The sequence below is a fragment of the Zingiber officinale genome, chromosome 2B (genome assembly GCF_018446385.1).
Source record: "Zingiber officinale cultivar Zhangliang chromosome 2B, Zo_v1.1, whole genome shotgun sequence".
In the NCBI taxonomy this organism is placed as follows: domain Eukaryota; kingdom Viridiplantae; phylum Streptophyta; class Magnoliopsida; order Zingiberales; family Zingiberaceae; genus Zingiber; species Zingiber officinale.
Genome location: NC_055989.1, coordinates 116,776,974 through 116,796,160, shown reverse-complemented (window position 1 = coordinate 116,796,160; position 19,187 = coordinate 116,776,974). Strand labels below are relative to the sequence as shown.

At 36.9% G+C, this 19,187-nt stretch overlaps 1 protein-coding gene across 3 annotated transcripts in view; it reads left to right on the top strand.

Annotated features, from left to right (window-relative positions):
• The window catches only part of LOC122046891 (COP9 signalosome complex subunit 4-like), a 44,149-nt gene extending 25,479 nt beyond the window's left edge, over window positions 1-18,670 (top strand). Inside the window, exons 8-14 of one of the 3 annotated variants that reach the window (XM_042607833.1) lie at window positions 215-259; window positions 350-418; window positions 502-593; window positions 663-705; window positions 9,353-9,412; window positions 10,406-10,465; window positions 18,402-18,670. In XM_042607833.1, coding sequence (XP_042463767.1) covers window positions 215-259; window positions 350-418; window positions 502-593; window positions 663-705; window positions 9,353-9,412; window positions 10,406-10,465; window positions 18,402-18,476 — 444 coding nt within the window. In that variant the 3' untranslated portion in view covers window positions 18,477-18,670. Of the gene's footprint in view, window positions 1-214; window positions 260-349; window positions 419-501; window positions 594-662; window positions 706-1,442; window positions 1,613-1,695; window positions 3,723-3,750; window positions 3,980-9,352; window positions 9,413-10,405; window positions 10,466-18,401 lie in introns of those variants that run through there. The other 2 variants (XR_006130417.1, XM_042607832.1) reach the window with 2 other exon arrangements.
• The last annotated feature ends 517 nt before the right edge of the window (window positions 18,671-19,187 follow it).

The following is a 19,187-nucleotide window of genomic DNA, read 5'->3' as shown; positions in this document are numbered from 1 at the left end:
CCAAGTCGATCTCTGATCTGATTATTTTTAACAATACACTCCATCAAGTTATAGCAGAATTCTAGAAAAAAGAAAGTTTTGCAATGAAAAGATCCTCATCTTTCACATTAACAACATAATCTACAAGTTGAGTAGAAGCCTTAAAGCAAACGTGCCCTCTTGCAGATCAAAGTATTGGTATTGTTGAAAACTAATTTCTCTATTTCTTTATTAGGATGAGAGGTGCTCAAAACTGAAAGTTTATCCTATTCTGCAGAAGGTAGCTTGTCTATTTTTTTTCCTGAATTTCACTATGTTTTCTAGGCCTTTTCCAGCATTTGGATTATTTAATCATTATAATAACATTTAGGTGAATCTTGAGAGAATTTTGAGGAAACCAGAAATTGATGCATTTGCAAAGGAGCTGAAAGCACATCAGGTAATCATATTTTGCTCAATTGATCCTTTCATATTTCTCATCTATTTTCTTAATATGATGATGTTATCCTTTTTGTAAACCAGAAAGCTCTTTTACCAGATAACTTTACAGTGTTGGATCGTGCAATGATTGAGCACAATCTCCTGAGTGCCAGCAAATTATACACAAATATAAGGTTTGAGTAGGAGATATAGTTCCTTAATCACATTGTTTATTTTTCAATCTTTTTTTCTTCCATGAACAGCTTTGAGGAATTAGGAGCTTTATTAGGAATTCCCCCACAAAAGGTGTGCTCTCCATAGATTCAATAATTTCAGTTCTCATGATGTTTGATTTTTTTGGCTGTTATAACTCGTTCCATTTTATAAAAATCTTTTCTTTGTTTATGCTTTATATGAATGTTTTCCCCATGTTGATATTTGATGATTTATGAACTTATCTTGTTAGTGCTTGCAATCTATCATGGCTAATTTTTCCAAGGCTTGTTTTCTTGAATATTTTATTTCTTATCTTCCTCACTTTTTTATATCATATTCTCTTGTTTTTTTCCCTTTTGTGTTATGATGTGGTCTTAAACCTGGATAAAAAAGAGTTGTGTTAAGTTGTCAATTAACGTAAAATATAGACAAATGCTATATATAGATCCATAAAAGTATTGCGATAATGCTAGGTCCTTCTCCAGAAGGAATGTGTTGTAGGATTTGATTGTAATGTCTCGGCAAGGACGCTACATCTTCAGGAAAACTTGGGTGTTGTGTTAAATATGTAAAAGTTTTCACATCCTAGATTGGATAAGAACGGAAATTATAAGAATACTGATTGGATAAAAAATGTCTTGAAACCGTGGTGATTAGTGAAAGATTGGATATGTACAAGGAGGATGATGTGGTGAAGGCTAGAGAAGTTAAGTACAAAATATTGGATGACCAATTCTTGAAAAAAATTGATTATATACTTTTTTTCACAAGTTCGATTTATGAGATACTAAGGAAAGCAAACACTGATCAATCCTGTCTTAATTTAGTCTATGAGTACGAGTGGTGGGATGAAATGATAGAGAAGATGAGGGTTGCTATCTCGAAGGTGCCTCACATTGGAGATTCAAAGTTTTATGAGGTTGTTCATGATGTTTTGGTGGAGCGTTCGAATAAAAGCAACATGCCTCCATTGTTTGGTGCATTCTTTGAATCTGAGGTAAAACTCAAAATTTTTAACTTTCTATGTTTTAGAAAATTAAAAATATTAGTTCATGTTTAACTATCAATCTTTTTATATAGGTATTATAGGAATGAGTGGCTCCCAGAATCTCCCAATTGTCTTCTTCCCCATAGGGACATCGAAGTATCAAGGGAAAGGAAAAAATGTTGAAAGATATTACTCCAATTCATCAGAACGAAGAAGTGTCAATGAGTTTGCCTCTTTTTCAGCCGCCATTGATGATTTTTTTGATAATGATGCAATGCGCGACCGTGGTTTGATGTCTCCAACTAAAAATATTCAAGATTGACACATCCATAATAAATGAAAATAAATTAGAAAATATTTAAGATTACGCATCTGCAAATTTAATTTTTATCATATGGCAATTAACATTTTCTATTTTGGTATTAAATAGGGATAATTATAATCCCTATTAAGATTAATATATTTTTTTATTTAGAATATTTATTTTGATATTTGTTGTTGATTAATCTAAAAAAAAAGTCTAGAGTCTTTATTCAAATCATCTTTGAATAATAACATTTTCAATTTAATGACTGTGAGAAATGGAGAGTTTTTTCTCTGGGTGAGGATATTTTCTTCTTTGCTTCATCAACTTCATCCCAAGTTCTTGAATTGTTCGATGGTTCAATTTTGGTATTGGGTCAAAAACTTCTGTATCTATCGAGTTGATCTTGCTAGAACTATGAGATGATACTAAAATTTTGGAAAGAATTGTCTAATAGTCAAATTCTGACTATTTAATAGTTGGATGATGAATAAATGTAAGTGGAAATTGAATTCCAACATCAAGGACCATTTGGAAAATGATTTTGCAACTTGGTGGAGGAATGTAGGTTCCTTTTTGTTGGAGAAGTTGTGTGCAAATGGTAGGAATTTGCTATGTGACACATGATCTTAATTCTCTCAAGTTTTGCCTGACTTCGAATCAACCTTTTCCCGATCATCCTTATTTTATCTTGGGTCAGGTGCAGGCATACAGTCTTAAAAGGTTCTAGTTGTTTCATCTGAACAATAGATGCAAATCAGATGAATTTGGGATTCAGTTGGCTTGTGAAGGTAGGTCCATTTAGTTAATGTAGTTCATAAGAAAATTGAGACATGTACACTGTTGCTCAGTGCATGCAAAATTTGTGCAGGATCATGTCGAAAAATTGAACTGATTTGTGGAAAATAGTGAGAAAGGATTATTGAAGTAGCAAACATGTGGGAGGTGAGAGTTCAATTAAAGAGTCAGGTGATAGTTGAATATTAGAAAGTCTGGGTGAAAGCTTTTGTATACAAGAGTAACAATTTCTTTTGAACGTGATTCAATGTGGGCATATTTAACCTAGTCAATAAGAAGCTGACATGTGTCTAGGCAGTTCTCAATTAACAGCTGAAATTCGTTACAAGTACAAGTTGGAGCTACTTGGACCATTTGGCCATGCAGTGAATCTTCAATACTCACTTTGAAACTTATAAAAAGGAGGTCATAACCACATGAGAAGGAGACTATAGGGAATGTATCGAAATACCTGCTACAATTTTTCAGAAAGCTCTTGGCGACAAACTTCTCATCACCTTGGACATGCTACTCCACTTTTATCTAGCTCACCCTCCACTTCAATCCACTTAGTGCTAAAGATCGCTTGGCCAAACCTAACATGACTCCACCCCCATTTTAAGTAGTTTGATCAAATTGAACCTATCATTCCACTCAACCCGCCCTATTTGTCCCGAGTTGATCCCATCTAGCTAACTTTCCTCGACTGGGGTTTGAGTTTGTCGAAGCAGCTATCATACATCTAGATTGCAATAATTTTCATCCTAACACTGCCTAAAAGAGTGTTTAATGGGTTTCATGAATTATGTTTTATTTGCTTTCTAACGAATGTTTCATTTTGCTCTTCCACCCAAGCAAAAAAATCAGAGATTTTTTTTTTCTTTTGCATTATCTTTCTTTATTTCTTTCACTACTTCATTCCCTTTGACAGTCTTAGAAAAAATATTGGCATTATATTCTCCATGCTCAGATTATTTCTTGGCTCTTCTGTTAATATGAAACAATCTGTTGAATATTTGCTGCTACTGAGAACTCTATAGTTACTTGTGTTTCTATTATATTGCAGAGCACTCACTACCTTGATCCTAATGCTCAATTGCAGTGCAATGTGGTTCCATGCTTAGTAATGTTGTCAGAAATTGTTGATGTTGATCCAAGGTCTGGTCCAAGGCCAGCTCAAGGCATAGGCCACTATGGCCTATGCCTAGGGCCCCTTTTATATTGGGGCCATCAAAATTTGTGTATATATATATATATATTAAATAAAATATAATTGTTATTTTAGAAATATATGAGTTTGAATGATTAATATTTAAAATTATAAGCTAAAATAAATTTTAGTTGAGATTTATTTAAATCAGTAATTTTAATTTTTTATTAGTCAAATTAAATTTGGTAATCATTTTTAATTTTTTAGATTTGACCAATAATTTTTAATTTTTTATATATTAAAGTTAAATTTGATGTTTTTAATTTTTTTACTTGTCAAAGATAGATTTGGTTTATAATTTTAATTTTTTACTATTAAAGTTAGATTTGATTGGTAATTTTTTATTAAAATTTGATCATAATTTTTAATTTTTTATTGATAAATATTTAATTTATGGACCCAAATTAATTTTGATTAATAAATTAAAAATATTTATTGATTATACTTATTAGGAATTGATATTTTTTTATAAAACTATTTTTTAAAATAAAAAATATATTTAATATTACATTATTATTTCTCTCTAAATTTTATTTTGTTTTCTCTTTCTTTGTTTTATTTCATTATCATTTTGATATTATTATTATTATGCCCTTGCTCATCCACAAGTTAGTATACTCACTTTTTTTATGTGTAGATGTTTACTAGCTAAATCTTTTTGGCTAATAAATTTAATTGATAATTTATCGAATTTAAAATTGATAAAAAGGTAGCTTGGTACAAGAAGCTTTCGCCAATGCAGGATCTCGAGAAAGAATTTATTGTACGCAATTTATCCTTCTTTACAAAAGACTGTATATGTTACTTAAATGTGTTATCTCTAGGCCACACAATAATAATTTTATCGTTATGTCAATACTTCAATTTATTGGAGTTAAAATTGACCAATAAAAAAATAAAATAGCAATTAAAATATATACTAATAGTATTACAATAATTTATTACTCGTTGCCAAATTAGTTAATATTTTAAATATTTTATTAGCGAAATTTAACTTTATTTATTTAATAAAAAATATTCATTAAATAAATATTATTTTTTTAACAAATTATGTTTGAAAATTATCTAAAAGAATTTTTATTTTTTTAAATTTTACTAATAAATGAGCTTTGACATAAGATAAAATTGTTGTTGCGTGACCTAATTGATCACGACTTTCAATTGCGAAAATAATCTTTTGCAACATACAAAATCATCCTTTTAAATTTTACTAATAATATTTATATAAAAACTATTTTTTTATGCCTAGGGCCTCAAAAATAGTTGAGATAGCTCTGGTTTGGTCAGTCGGCTTGTTGATAAGTCGACGACCCAAATCAGTGGAACTCAATACGACAATGCGGATCTAGTTCCCTGTATATTCTCGACATACTCTTCTTTGTATCGTCTTCACCGACTTGGTCTTGTTGGTCATCGACTTAATATCGTCGATCGTCAAATATCTTCTTGGATGTAGACATGCCCTTTCGGGTGAGCTTATCCCTTCGGATAAGATATTTAAGGTCAAGGCGAAGGCAAGACTTCTTTCCTTAAGACGATATTGTCCAATCCAAGTACTTACGATTTATTAGCAATCGCCTTTCAAGCTATGCCGACTTACGACATCGAAATAGGAAGATCAAATTTTGAATCCTAGTGAACCTTTGAAACCTTGAAACTCTTTTAGAGAGGCGAGGGAGAGAAGAAAACTCAACTTGTGCTGCTTATTGTGAAAAGGAGAAAGGACTATTTAAAGGGTTGAAGGATATATTAAGGGGTGAGCCATTAATTGAATTAATTAAATCAATTAATTCTTTTAATTTCTGTAGCCGCCATCATATGCAACAATAATAGTCCTTATGGGGTGCCCAGTTGACTAGAGAGTAAAAATTTGTTTCAATGTGACAGAGATCAATTCTCGATGGGCACATGCCCTCGGGAAAAAACTCCTCCCACCTCCTAGCCACTTGGCGGTCCGCTATAATCTGACCACGTGATTTATCTCCCTTCACATAACCTGGGAATGGGCTATGAGGGGCGCTTGAGGTGAGCGTAATTATATATATTTTTTTGCTACAATAATTAGTTGATTAAGGGCCGCTGTGCTAGTGCAAAATGCCCCTCTCTGATTTACCTACATGTATCTTGTCGTGAGATTGACGATACTGGCCTCTTGGGATGAGCAATGTCACCTTTGGATCCCATAATTAATTGATTACTTAATTTATTAAATAATTAACTGATACTTAATTTTTGCCACACCTTAATTGATTAATTTTTTAATTAACTAGCTAATTTATCTCATTTAATTAATTAATTCTCAATGATTAATTGATTTATTAATTTATTTTGCAGCAAAATTAATTTTGATAATTTCTCATCACCCCTTAAATGATTCCATGCGAATTGATATTCACGCATTCTCGAGTTAGTGGTCGTGTATTCGTGTCCACGAACCTAGATCATATGCGAGCCAATACTTTCGTTCGATCATAATGGATCAACCTTTCATTATTCGAATAATTGATGACATTAATTTCTCATTCACTCGAGAAATTGATATACGATGGTCTACTTGCGTATAGCTATCGATGTCCATATTCTTAATGCTTTACCATTTTTATTTTCTTGAAGTTGGTAGCTATCTAAGAACTATTCTATTTTTATTCTTACATAGAAGAGGGATGAATTTGTTTCTGGAGTCCATTGCCATAAACGCTGTTTGCTTAATAAATGAAGCTAACACCAGTGCTAGGATCTGTAGTTGCAGCGGAGGCCGGCAAGAGGGGGGTGAATTGCCTGAAAAAAATTAAAGTATACCCTCCTCGTCTTTCAACTCAAACAGATAGCAACAATAAAAAATAAAAGGCAGAAAATAGAAGAGAGACAGAATTTTAACTTGGTTACAACCCAGGGGGTTGTTAATCCAAGACGGTCGGAAATCGCATTAGCAGAGTCTCCTTCACTATAGGCGGAGAAGCTTTTTTTACACACTTAGAGCGCTCACTAGTTGTTAGGAATGAATACAGAGTTGATGATTGAATTGATAGCTAATTCCTAGTTCCAAGGGCCTTTAAATAGCCTCTGGAAATTCTATCTCAGAGGTCCAAGGCGCCTCCAACTGAGGTCCAAGGCGCCTCCATTGAGTGGGTGGATAAAACTTTATCCGCAGCGCAAACGGTCAGTTTTGACCAGATGAAGGCGCCTTCATCAAGCCTTGAAGGCGCTTTCAAGCTGAAGGCGCCTTCAAGCCATGATGAAGGCGCCTTGAGCTGACTTTCCAGCTCGTTTTCTTCTTGCTTCAACTTCCGAAGTTCCGTTCTTTTGGGTGATTCCAGCTAATCCGAAGCCAGTTTTCGGCCTTCTCCTCGAACAGTCTTCCGTCTTGGCTTAACGTCCCTCGAACGTCGCGCACGTTCTTCTCGCCCACTGGTGTACTCTTCCGCAGCTCTCTCGTCCTTCGGACGCACCGAGCCCGTCGGCTCACTTCCCTTGCCGTCCTTCTCGCTAGCTGCGTCTTCCGCCCGACTTCCTGCGCTCCTAAGCTCCTGCACACTCAGACACAGGGATCAAACACAAAGCAAGACCTAACCAACTTGGTTGATCACATCAAAACAACCACGGGGTTCAACAATCTCCCCCTTTTTGATGTGCATCAACCCAAGTTCAAGTTAGGGTGAAAATAGACAAAAAAGTAATTTTAAGAAAAATTACTAAACTAACATGTTAAGCATAAATTTGCAATAAGTAAAATTGCAACTATTTAATTACGAGTTAAAACAGAATTTTTCAAAAACATTTTTAAAACTTAGAGTTTTGAAAACAATTGAAAACAATCAAATAGTAAAAAAAAAAATCTCTCCCCCTAAACTTGTACCTTTCTCTCCCCCCTTTGATCACGCAAAAACGGGGTAAGTAAAGATGAGTTTTTGAATTTCCCAAAAAAATTTCTAAGTAACATGAATTTTTAGAATTTTGAAAAAAAATTCTAAGTAAACTGTATTTTTAGAATTTTAAAAAAATTCTAATAAAAATGGATTTTTAGAATTTTCCAAGAAAATGTTTGAAAAACTTTCAAAGCATTATTTAATTCTAGTTTTAATACTTTTTCAGAAAGTTAATTAAACATATTATTTCAATATTTCAGCTTCCAGGTCGTGGCGAGGCACTAGGCCTTCTTGGTTATTGGAGCAACAACCACTTCCTTAGGCAAAACTTTATAAAGAAATTTTACGTTTAATTTTCTCGCTGAAAGCCCAAAAAAAATATTTAATTTAAGACAGATTGTTGGACCCCGTAGTTGTTTTGATGTTATCAACTAAGTTGGTTAGGTCCTGTGTTGTGTTTGATTCCTGTGTCTGAGTGTGCAGGAGCTTAGGAGCGCAGGAAGTCGAGCGGAAGACGCAGCTAGCGAGAAGGATGACACGGGAAGGGAGCCGACGGGTTCGGTGTGTCTGAAGGACGAGAGAGCTGCGGAAGAGTACACCGGTGGGCGAGAAGAACGTGCGCGGCGTTCGAGGGACGTTAAGCCGGGGAGGAAGGCTGCTCGAGGAGAAGGCCGGGAATTGGGTTCGGGTGAGCCCTATTCCGGTTGGCCGCAATCACCCGAAAGAACAAAACTTCGGAAGCTGAAGCAAAGAAGCAAGTGTGCTGGAAACACTGCTCAAGACTTTCTTAGTGCTGTGAATAAGAACTAACCGTTTGCGCTGTGAATAAAGTTTTATCCACCCACTCAATGGAGGCGCCTTGGACCTCCGAGATAGAATTTACAGAGGCTATTTAAAGGCCCCTGGAACTAGGAATTAGCAATCAATTATAAAATCAACTCTGTAAGCAATTTCTAGCAGCTAGTGAGCTTTCTAAGGGTAAAAAGGCTTCTCCGCCTACAGCAAAGGAGACTTTCTTAGTGCGCGCTTTTCATCGTCCTGGATTAACAACCTTCTTGGTTGTAACTAGGTTAACTCCCGAGTCTCTGGTTTATTTCTGTTTATTCTTATTATAGTTGCTTTTATTTTTGAGTTGAAAATTCCGAGGAGGGTATATTTTATATTTTCAGGCAATTCATCCCCCTCTTGCCGGCCTCTGCTGCACCTACAGGATCTGATGGGATTTAGGGGGATTAATATATATTTTTGGCAAAGGCTTATGTTTGAACTAAGTGGAGGTTGGAATTCTTTATTACTTTCATGCACAACCCCACACCATTCCTTATTTGTCAGGTAAAGTTATATCTTTATATGATGTTTGATTTTCATTTTATTGTTCTGTTCTTTGATTTGTATGATTTCCTTTGCAATCCACTTGAGGTTCTAGTTTGGAATAATCTTTTGTTTGCCTTCTCAGATTCTATATTTGGAATAATCTTGTCTTTCCTTCTATTCTGCTGGCCTCTTCATTCTTGCATATTTGGAAATGCCTGTTTGCAACACTATATGAGTAGTTTTGGCTATTCATTATCATATTTTGCTATTTTTGATAGGCTGAAAAGATTGCAGCAAGGATGATCTATGAGGATAGAATGAAGGGATCAATCGACCAAGTAAGTGACTCTTTTATCGTTTAATCTGAGGATAAGATAAAAATCCTTCTCCATGACCTTGCCCTGAATTAAACGCAAATAGGAGTAGCAAAGAGGTTTGTTAGCTTGACATGATGCAGAGAGCAGAATAGCCCAAGAAGAATAACTATAACCATTGTGTGTTGGATTTTCCTTTGAACGGATATGTAATTTTGACTTTGGCACACTGATTTAGCCAGACTAAAAGTACCTTTGTTTTGCATAAAATATTGTCTGCATACAACATTTCTCAAAGATTTTTTTTATAATTATTATTTTTCTATATTTGGCATGATACAAAGAAAATATTTTCCATTCCTCATCCTTTCTGCCTCAACTTGATTTTGGCATGACCAACAACTTCTATCAGGAGATGGTGAGTGATGGGTGATGGTCTCAATGGGCGATAGCAGGTGATGGGTTTGGCGATAGCAGGTGATGGGTTTGGTGGGCAACAAGAGTTTGTTCTTGGCTCATCATGACGGGTGAGATCATGATGGAAGGTGACACAAACGATCAGTGCAACCATAGATCACATGTAGCCAACAACTCCTGTTGAGCGACAGTGAACGGAAGACAATAGTCTCATGGAGCAATGACTGGCATCCATCTTAGCAGGTGATGGGGACAATGAATCCATCTGTCCTGTCTTGGTGGGTTACCAGGAGTTGATAGAGGAGCCAACAAGTGGGGAGAGTTGTTCTTGTGGGAGAGTTGTGGAGGATAGGGCAAAATATTTCAAGTTGATGTCATTTTCCTCTGATCTGAAAATATTTTTCAGTTTTTTTTGTCAAATACATAAACCATAAATAGCAAGCCAATTAAGAATTAGCTACCAACTTGTAGCATTGCAAATTAGAATGGAGGTAGTCTTGTTTCCATGCTTTTTTGTTGCGGTTTTTTTACTATCATCTATTTTTTCTTTCCAAATTTTCTAATGTTGCTATAAAATAGTGTTATTCCATGCTCTTGCAGGTTGAAGCTGTCATACATTTCGAGGATGATACTGAGGAGTTGCAACAATGGGATCAACAGGTGAGTCTTTGCTGCAAATTGCTAATTCAATTGCAGAACCTTCATATTTTTGGCACAGTAACATCATTAGTATAGTTGGTTGCTAGATCAATCTTCAAACTTTATGTATAGTGTCATCAAAAACTCTAAACGCACACTCACTTGGCATCTGTGAATTCACTGATCTGTGGATTGCAGTAATCTTTAGATAGTTTGATTGTTAATGTTATGCTATGATTGCAACAGAAATTGAGTCCTACTGACCGGCCAGTAGCTTAAGGAGGAAATAGAGTTTGATTCCTCTGATATAGTTTGTCTAGACTGTTATCTAGATTAGCTGAGTTTCTGGAAGAATACGTTGTTTGCATGCTATGGCATGTGCAATGAAAAAAATACATAAACGGTTTGTTACTTCATTTATATCTTTTTTTCCTCCAAATTCTAATTCAACTATCTAATTCTTGTAGTTTTATTTGTACAAGCAAGTTATAAATTCATCTTGACACTCATTATTAGTAAAACTGAATAAAATAATTTTTACTAGTTTATATAAGTAAAAAATCTAAGTGAAATTCAATGAGTAAAATTCATATAAATTCATTGTGGTATGCTTTTACATATGTTGAAATGTATCGAGTATTGGTATAATATAGTATGACAAATTTAATTCAATTAACTCTATAATTATTGTACTGGCTTGCTAAGGCATATATACAATGTCAACACAACATGGGTCCTAGATGGTATCTAAAACAACCCTAAGTTTTTTTTTCACGCATCATATAACATTCCAATAAATAAGAAAACTGTTTGTAATTAATAAACCTGTCATACATCCTGGGAATCTAAATTGAAAACTATTTTATTCTCTCTAAATCATAAATGTTGTTTATTTATTCTTTATGCGGAATCGGAAGGTCCTCGGGAGTGTACTGTCTAACCAAGTCTGGTCAAGGGTCCAAGCCTCCAACGTCGTCCGTTTCTACACCTGCAACAAACCAAACCTAGTGAGTTTAACTCAACACCTCCAAATCATAGCAGCAAAATTCCTTAACTAGTCGTATGCATCATTAAATCTACCTTTACTTGGAACTTGTTGTCAAGCATACAAGTAAGCAGGCATATAAGCATTTTTCCATAAAACATTAAACTATGAGTATCACACAACATTATTTTGAGTATCGTTTAATCATTACATTATGGAGCATTTTCCCTTAGCATTTATCGTATATCATTCTTAGGTAGAGATACATTAGTCATCTTTTATCCTTTGTTTGATTGATCAATCTGTTTAACCATGGTACTTGGTGGCGGGGCGTCAGCAACTCTTGTCACTAGGTCATGGCCAAATATGGAAATATGATATTGGTGTCCCTCTGGGGCCTTGGCCCTCACAGAATTTCTTTTAATTCTTCTCATTATTATTTATCAATATACATATCCTTTCCATTAAGGTAATCAGGCATCATAACTCTAGCACATCCTTTTAGACTACGTAAAGTCTAATAAACATACATATCTTTAAACTTTGCAACACTCAATAAACATGCACATCATTAATCTACAAAAAGTCTAATAAACATGTATAACATTAATCTACGTAAAGCCCAATAAACATGCTTATCATTAATCTACAAAAGTCTAATAAACATCTATAACATTAATCTACGTAAAGCCCATTAAACATGCTTATCATTAATCTACAAAAGTCTAATAAACATCTATAACATTAATCTACGTAAAGCCCATTAAACAAGCATATCATTATTCTACAAAGAAGTCTAATAAACATACATATCATTAATTTACGTAAAGTTAAATAAACATGCATATCATTAAACTACATGAAGCTAAACAATCATTTACCGTACTCATTTATTTTATTGTGCTGCGATTACTCATGGCAATGCCACGGCACCTAACTTCCTCGGACAAAAAGTGACCAACTATTCGTCAAACCTGCTGTTCACTCTTCCCAACACCCATCAAAAAATCTGCTACATACTACCCTCGAAGAGGCTGCCCACGATCTCAAACAACCCTCCAAAAAAAATCTGCTACATACCACTCTCAAGCACCCCTTAAAAACTGCTACACACGATTTCAAACAACTTCCAGAAATCTGCTATGTACCTCCCTCAAGCACCCCTCGAAATCTGCTGCACACGACCTCGAACAACCTTCCAGAAATCTGCTATGTACCCCCCTCCAGCACCCCTCGAAATCTGCTGCACACGGTCTCGAACAACCCTCCATAAATCTGCTACTCCTAGCCTTCAAATCCACCTCAAAAACCTGCTGTAAATAATCCAAATATCTCCCAAAACCTACTACTTGAAGCCCTCCATCCCCCTTGAAAACCTCCTACGTATACATGTTCAAAGACATAGAAAGAAAAGTCGAAAACCTGGCGCGTTTACATATTTAAAGGTATAGGAGGAAAACCTATTTCATGCATAGATTCAAGGTGTAGAAAGAAAAGGGTTTAAGAGGTGCCTTGCTCGGAGGCTTGTTGTTGGCGCAGGTGACGACGAGGAGCAGCTGTGGGGCGTCTCTTTGGCCTTGTTCTTCCTTCCAAGGTTGAAGCCAAGAGCTCTGCCTCCTCCTTTCTTTTCTCCCATCGAGACTTCTCCCTCCCCCTTTCTTTTCTCCCATCGAGACTTCTCCCTCCCCCTTTCTTTTCTTCCGCCGAGAGCCCTCCTTCCTCTGTTCTTCTTTTTCTTTTTTTTTCCCTCTTCACCGCCTCTCTTATAAGAACTAAACTCGAGGGTTAGGTCTAGTCCTCACCAATTGGCCCGAGCCCATGTGTCCATTAGTTGGTTATTAACAAATTAGCCCCCCTCCCCCCTTTTTTAAGTAAATAAAGAACCTATTGTCATGCTCCCCCTTGTTTTTTTTAAAGTCGGGGCCTTACAGTATCACTCTAGCCTGGATCGAAACTTCTACATTGAAAGATACTTTAAGCTTTAGAGGGAATGGATAGATGCTTTAAACTTTGGAGGTTATGGAATACTACTTAAACCTTGCCTCAGTCTATATATGTGCTTAGGCTTTTAAATATTGTTTTGTGCTAATCAACACGGGCGAAACATCTGGTTTTGTTAGCTGATTGACACACAAGAAGCCTTGAAACTTTGGTACACAAGTTGGCTTCATCTCGAGAAGCTCCAATCACATTATGAGCTTCTTATAGATGGAGCTTCAAACCTTTCCTTGTAAGAGACTCCAAATTGAAAACTCACCTTTCATCACAAGAAGCTTTGTGTCAACTTCCTCAACGGGCTTCTCTGAATAGCAACCATGAGAGCCCTTACGCAAGGCTTATTCAAGGGATTCATAGGGCATACACTGACAACCAGCCTCCTCCTCCACCTAGTTCTTGCAAGGCAAAAGCTCCATGATGCCACGATGAGATTTTTGATCGTTTTGTGACACTCCCAAGAGGTAGCGCAGTTCTTCCACATAGTTCTTTACATCGACTTTTCTTTACATTCTGTGATCCCTCTACATAGTTCTATGTCAACTTTTCTCTCCCACACATGATCTCTTTGCTTAGTTTTCCCTTGCATTTGTTTTCTCCTTTACCTAGGGTGCTCGACGCAACCACTATCATAGACATGTCTCTCTCATTCTAGTGAGGACCAAAGCCTCACCTTGAAATGAAGTTTCAAAGATTTATACTCAATCTACTTGGGAGGATGGATTCAAAACACTGAGGAAAGTTTTCCGTGCTGAAAACTTTCCGCTGTTTATTTCGTAAGGATGAATTATTTATCCTTTCCACTGTTTACTTGTGAAATAATAGACAGATGAATTTACGAATCTGTCCGCGGATCGATTTTTAAACATTTCTTTTATCCGCTCAAATCGGGTAGAAGCGAAGTCCTTTCACTTTCGTCCTCAATCGCACGAGCCACTGGCTCCATGTCCACCTCGTCACCGCTAGCACTATGCAGCTGCCTTGCACAGCCGCACTATGTGGCCTCCTCATGTAGGTGGCCGTGCTCGCGTAGTGGCATTGTGTGGCCGTATTCGTGCAGCGGCAATGCACTGCCGCGCTCACGCAGCGGCATGTGCAGCTGCGCTCGCACAGGGCACTGCCTCTCACGCAAGGAGGCCCTGTGTGACTGATCGCGCAAGGAGGCCTTGCGCGGCTGCTCGCGCAAGGAGGCCTTGCGCGGCTGCTCGCGCAAGGAGGCCCTGCGCGGCTGCTCACGCAAGGAGGCCCTGCGCGGCTGCTCGCGCAACGACATTGTGCGGCCACCTCGCCCAGGGTGGCTTTGCGTTGCTGCTGTTTTCTTTTTTGTTTTTTTTCTTTCGTTAGTTTTTTTTTCTCTCTCTCTTTTCCCTCGTCCTTTTCTATTAAGATTATCTTCTCTTCCTTCTTATTTCCTTCTTCCTTCGCGTGAAAGGAGTTTTTTTTTGCAAATAATCCTTTCCTTTCTTAATTCCCACCTCAGAGTAAACAGAGCATTAACTGTCTTCTTATTTTTCATTTTCTTTATTTCTTTCTTCTATTTCAATTTGCTATCAACACCATGCATTGACATTTCAACATGATATCAAAACTAGATTGTTTCAATTAAATACACGATTCAAGATTTGAAATTTCAATTTTTATGCCTAGGGATGCATGATAAGCCATGGCCATGCCAAGTACGGTCCACCTAAAATGTAAAATCTAGACTACATCTTGGCTCCTATTAGACTAGACTTTGGGGCCTTCCATGTTGGCACGAGTAAAACCCATAATTGGTCGGCCTCAGGCTATGCCTAAGTAGTGACATCTCTAATAAGATGTTGACATTGGTGCTACAGACACTTAGCATATGACTTCTTTGTGGGTGTTGTTTTTCCCCTAGTTGGTGGCAGTGGTGCCCCTATTCGAAGTGCAATCCTCTCTAGTGGTTCTATGTGTCCTTTTATTCCTAATTTTACACATTTGATACTCATCGCATCATATCTGTGAAAATAATGTAAAATCTATTTGAATTCTTGATATATGTCATTACTGGTGAATTGATCCCTTGATTCCACTTTTTGAGGCTACGGTTGGGCTCATGACCTTTGTTCTTTTGCAAGTTTTCAAAGGCTATAAAAGAGTGACGGTTGTAAAAATAATTTACATTTTACCTTCTTGTGCCTTTTTTTTTTATTTTCTTGTTTCAGCTTCTATATCTTTGGTTTAGACTTTCTCTTCCTAGTCCTTGTGTGACTTTCCTCATCTATCTTTATTTCACTTCTTCCGAAATGTCTTCTTCAAGGATCACAACTCGGCTGAAGTATCTTTCATTGTATCTTAGCTTGCTCGAACTGTTTCTAATGATTCGTTGCCCAAGGAAAGCTTCACCTACTCCTCTTCTCTCTCGACCTCCATATGAACAATAAGTTTGTACTTATCTCTGGAAATGAGTGGCAACTCACTCAAAATCTTCTACTATTACTTCAGCTTCAAGTTGGAGCGCCAATTTGGTGTGCCAAACTTTTCCTATTCCATTTGCCTTTGAAAATTAATTGAGCCTTCAAACCACCTACCAGTTGCTCCATCTTTATCTTGGTTTATTTTGATGTCGGGCCCTAGTTTCCCTTTCCTTCTATGCTTATCCAACTTTTATATATATGGAGGATAACTGTTGGCTGGTTTGCCATTAATGCCCGGAGGCAAACTTGATCTTCTTGGTGAAGGTTGAGAATTGCATCTTGCCTACCAAAGGTTTATTTCGTGACGCACACCAGGCTTGTTTTTTAAAAGGTTCTACAACTTCTTCCCTTGTCATGAAGTCTGTCATGAACTCACTAAAGAGATGTAAAAAGTTCTCTTTTGTCACTTATCCAAAGTGCCCTATGCCAAACTTGTTGGGGCTATTCTTCGCCCATCCTCAATATTTTTCTGAGTTGGACATGTAGAAAAGAGTGGATGATGACCCTCGGAGCAAGGGTGAGAGAATTTGAGCTTTTGCAAAACATGACTAAGAAAACTCTAGATGCAGCGGAGCATCGAGGGCCCATTGGTTAATTCTTTGCTGAACTTTCCCATATCTTGTTATCTAGCTTCTCTTCTCGACTTGGTCATATGGCTCCATTCAAATTCTATGGTTATTAGAGCTTTCAGGAAGGGCGGTCCTTCATTGTGCTGTGTTATACTTGGGAAGTCAAGTTCCAGAATAGAATTCACACTTGGTATACTTCACACCTCCTCCTGAATGGCAGCCTTCCTCTTCCAAGCATATTTTCTCGACTGGTGATCTTTTGTCCTACAAATGTACCTTGTTCGGTGTTATCTCCTATGAGATGCTTTCTTGTTCTTCACTGTCCAAGCAAAGACATTTTTTAATTCATTACATAATTTCAAACTTTCCTGCACCTTCTTCCCTTTCAAATTTGTTTTTAACTTCAATTTCTTTTCTTGTCCTCTGTAGAACTCATGTTCCTTAGCCGATTCTACTGGCCTTACACTGAGGGTGAAGTGGGATCGGCGAACTTCAATCGGTAGAGTCTTATAGGTTTCTTCATCCCTGTGTCCTCAAACCCTTTCTTCGCTTTGATTTGGTACATTGACTCCTTGCTTAAATCCTAGGCATTCTTGTAAACGGTCTTAGACTCCATTGGGCCAACCCTCACCGCTCCTACCCGCTTTGGAGGCTGGGAACTTCAAAGTATCAAATGGTAGATGGTTACCATGACCTTTAACTTGTTGACAGGCAGCCTCTTTAGAATCACTGAGGTAATTTTTTTTCCTTTCACTATCACGAAAATCTCCATGGGGTTGGCCTTCTTCCTAATCTCTGGCATGTTGCCCTTTCTTTGTTTTCCCATTTTCCTCAGCCTTATTTGGAAACCTTGGCCTGTATTAAGTCGTTCACCATTACACATCAGCCTGCCCTTTCCAGCATCTAAACTTAGTCCTTTGATGGATATTTGTATAATGAAAGAAGGAAAATTCGAAGGCTGCCATTAATATCACATGGTTAAAATCATCCACTTGTCTGTTTATTTCTATGAACCTTTTCATGAATTTTTACATAGCTCATTGGTCCATTGTTGCATGGTCATTATGCTATCGGTGCTTCGTGCTATCAGCTACTAACAACGTTATAAGCTTCAAACTTCCTAGTCAACATTCCGAGATTCTCAATCTAACCTAAATCAGATGTGCATTCCGTTTGTGAACGACTCCTCAAGATTGTATGGAACACCCGAAAGATTATAGCTCATGTTTGTCAACTCTTTTCCATCACTCATACCGTGAATTTTAACTACAAATTCATAAGCTTTCAGGTTCCTTTTCCACTGTTTTTTGCTGTTCAACAATTTCTTCTTTAGCATAGGAGATGTAGAGTTGGATACCCTTGTTAAGACAGAAAATTACAGGTAGAATATGCTTCACTCAAGAGATTCAGAACTCCATCTTCTCTAGGACTTTCCATGCCTAATTGCTCCATATTTGGCACACCTATCTGTTATGTTATGATTTACAGATATGGAGAGACCTGCTTACACGCTAGCTCTGGCCTTATGCAAGGTTTAGTTAGTGAAGACAATAGTGTTTGACTGATCTGTAGTCTTAGTTGAATTGTTAGAAGTGTATGCAATTCCCCTAAACTAAATGGAGTTTGCAACAGATGTGGGGTCCCCGAAAAACTTCGCCCGTGTTGTATTTAAGTCCAGTAATCTGAAATGGAGACGACTTTGGCAGAAAGTGGAGTTGAAATTGGGTCTATGGTTGAGTTAGAGAATGGGGCAGATTAGCCTCCTTTCAGAATTAGGACCAGTAGTCCTATTATAGGTCGGGGGTTGCCTACCCCTTCACCGCATGTTGACATGCGGCCGGGGCAGTTGGCACATGTCTGTTAAGCTGGTGTCTTGTATTACTATCTGTTAACAATTTCATTTTCAATTATTGTCGAATGAGATTAGCATGTGACTTTTGCTTTGCACTCTTGTTATTCGTTTGCAGATTGCTGGTTTATGTCAAGCATTTAATGACATTCTTGATGATATGACAAACAAGGGCATAGCTGTTCCAATTTGAAGTAAATGTGTGCGTGGGGAATACACCAGTACATATGATCGAGCCATTTTCCTGTGTTTGAATGGCTTAGTTTTCGGAACATCTATTACCCCTATCAACTTGTACGACAACAAAACTTTGTGAGGATTTCTTTATAAAAGTTAGAGAAATGTTAATTTGGTTTTATGATATTTCATGCCCTTTTTTCTGAAAAACTGATTCATTTTTTTTATTGTTGATTTTGATGAAGGCTAGTAGAAAAAAAACATTTATATGTTTTCTAGGGTGTAATAAAATTTCCATGGCTCTGTTGTGCCTGGCGGTCTTCTCCAAAGGGGATCGTCATCTCTAAATCCTTCTTTTGGTATGAAAATAGACATCTTAGTCTGAAATTTTGTAAGCATGTGCCTTTTTTCCATGCTAGAAATTCTCCTTTAAAACTGTTTTGAATTAAAATTGTTTGGCTAACCAAATCTATTCAAATAACAAATCAAGACCTTTCCCCCTCTTGGCAATATGCGTTCCTTGGGGATGAGTTCATTTGAGTGTGATGAGTTTAAATATTATAATAGGTTGTGATTTAGAGTTATTTAGGGTCGTGAAAGTTATGCTTTTCAAATGGAAATTATTTTAAAGTGTAATATAAGAAAATCTACTTACTTTCTCCCAAATCTGAATGGAAGAGATGCATGAGGTTTGGGGATCACCGGTAAGAAAGATGAAGTTGTGGGC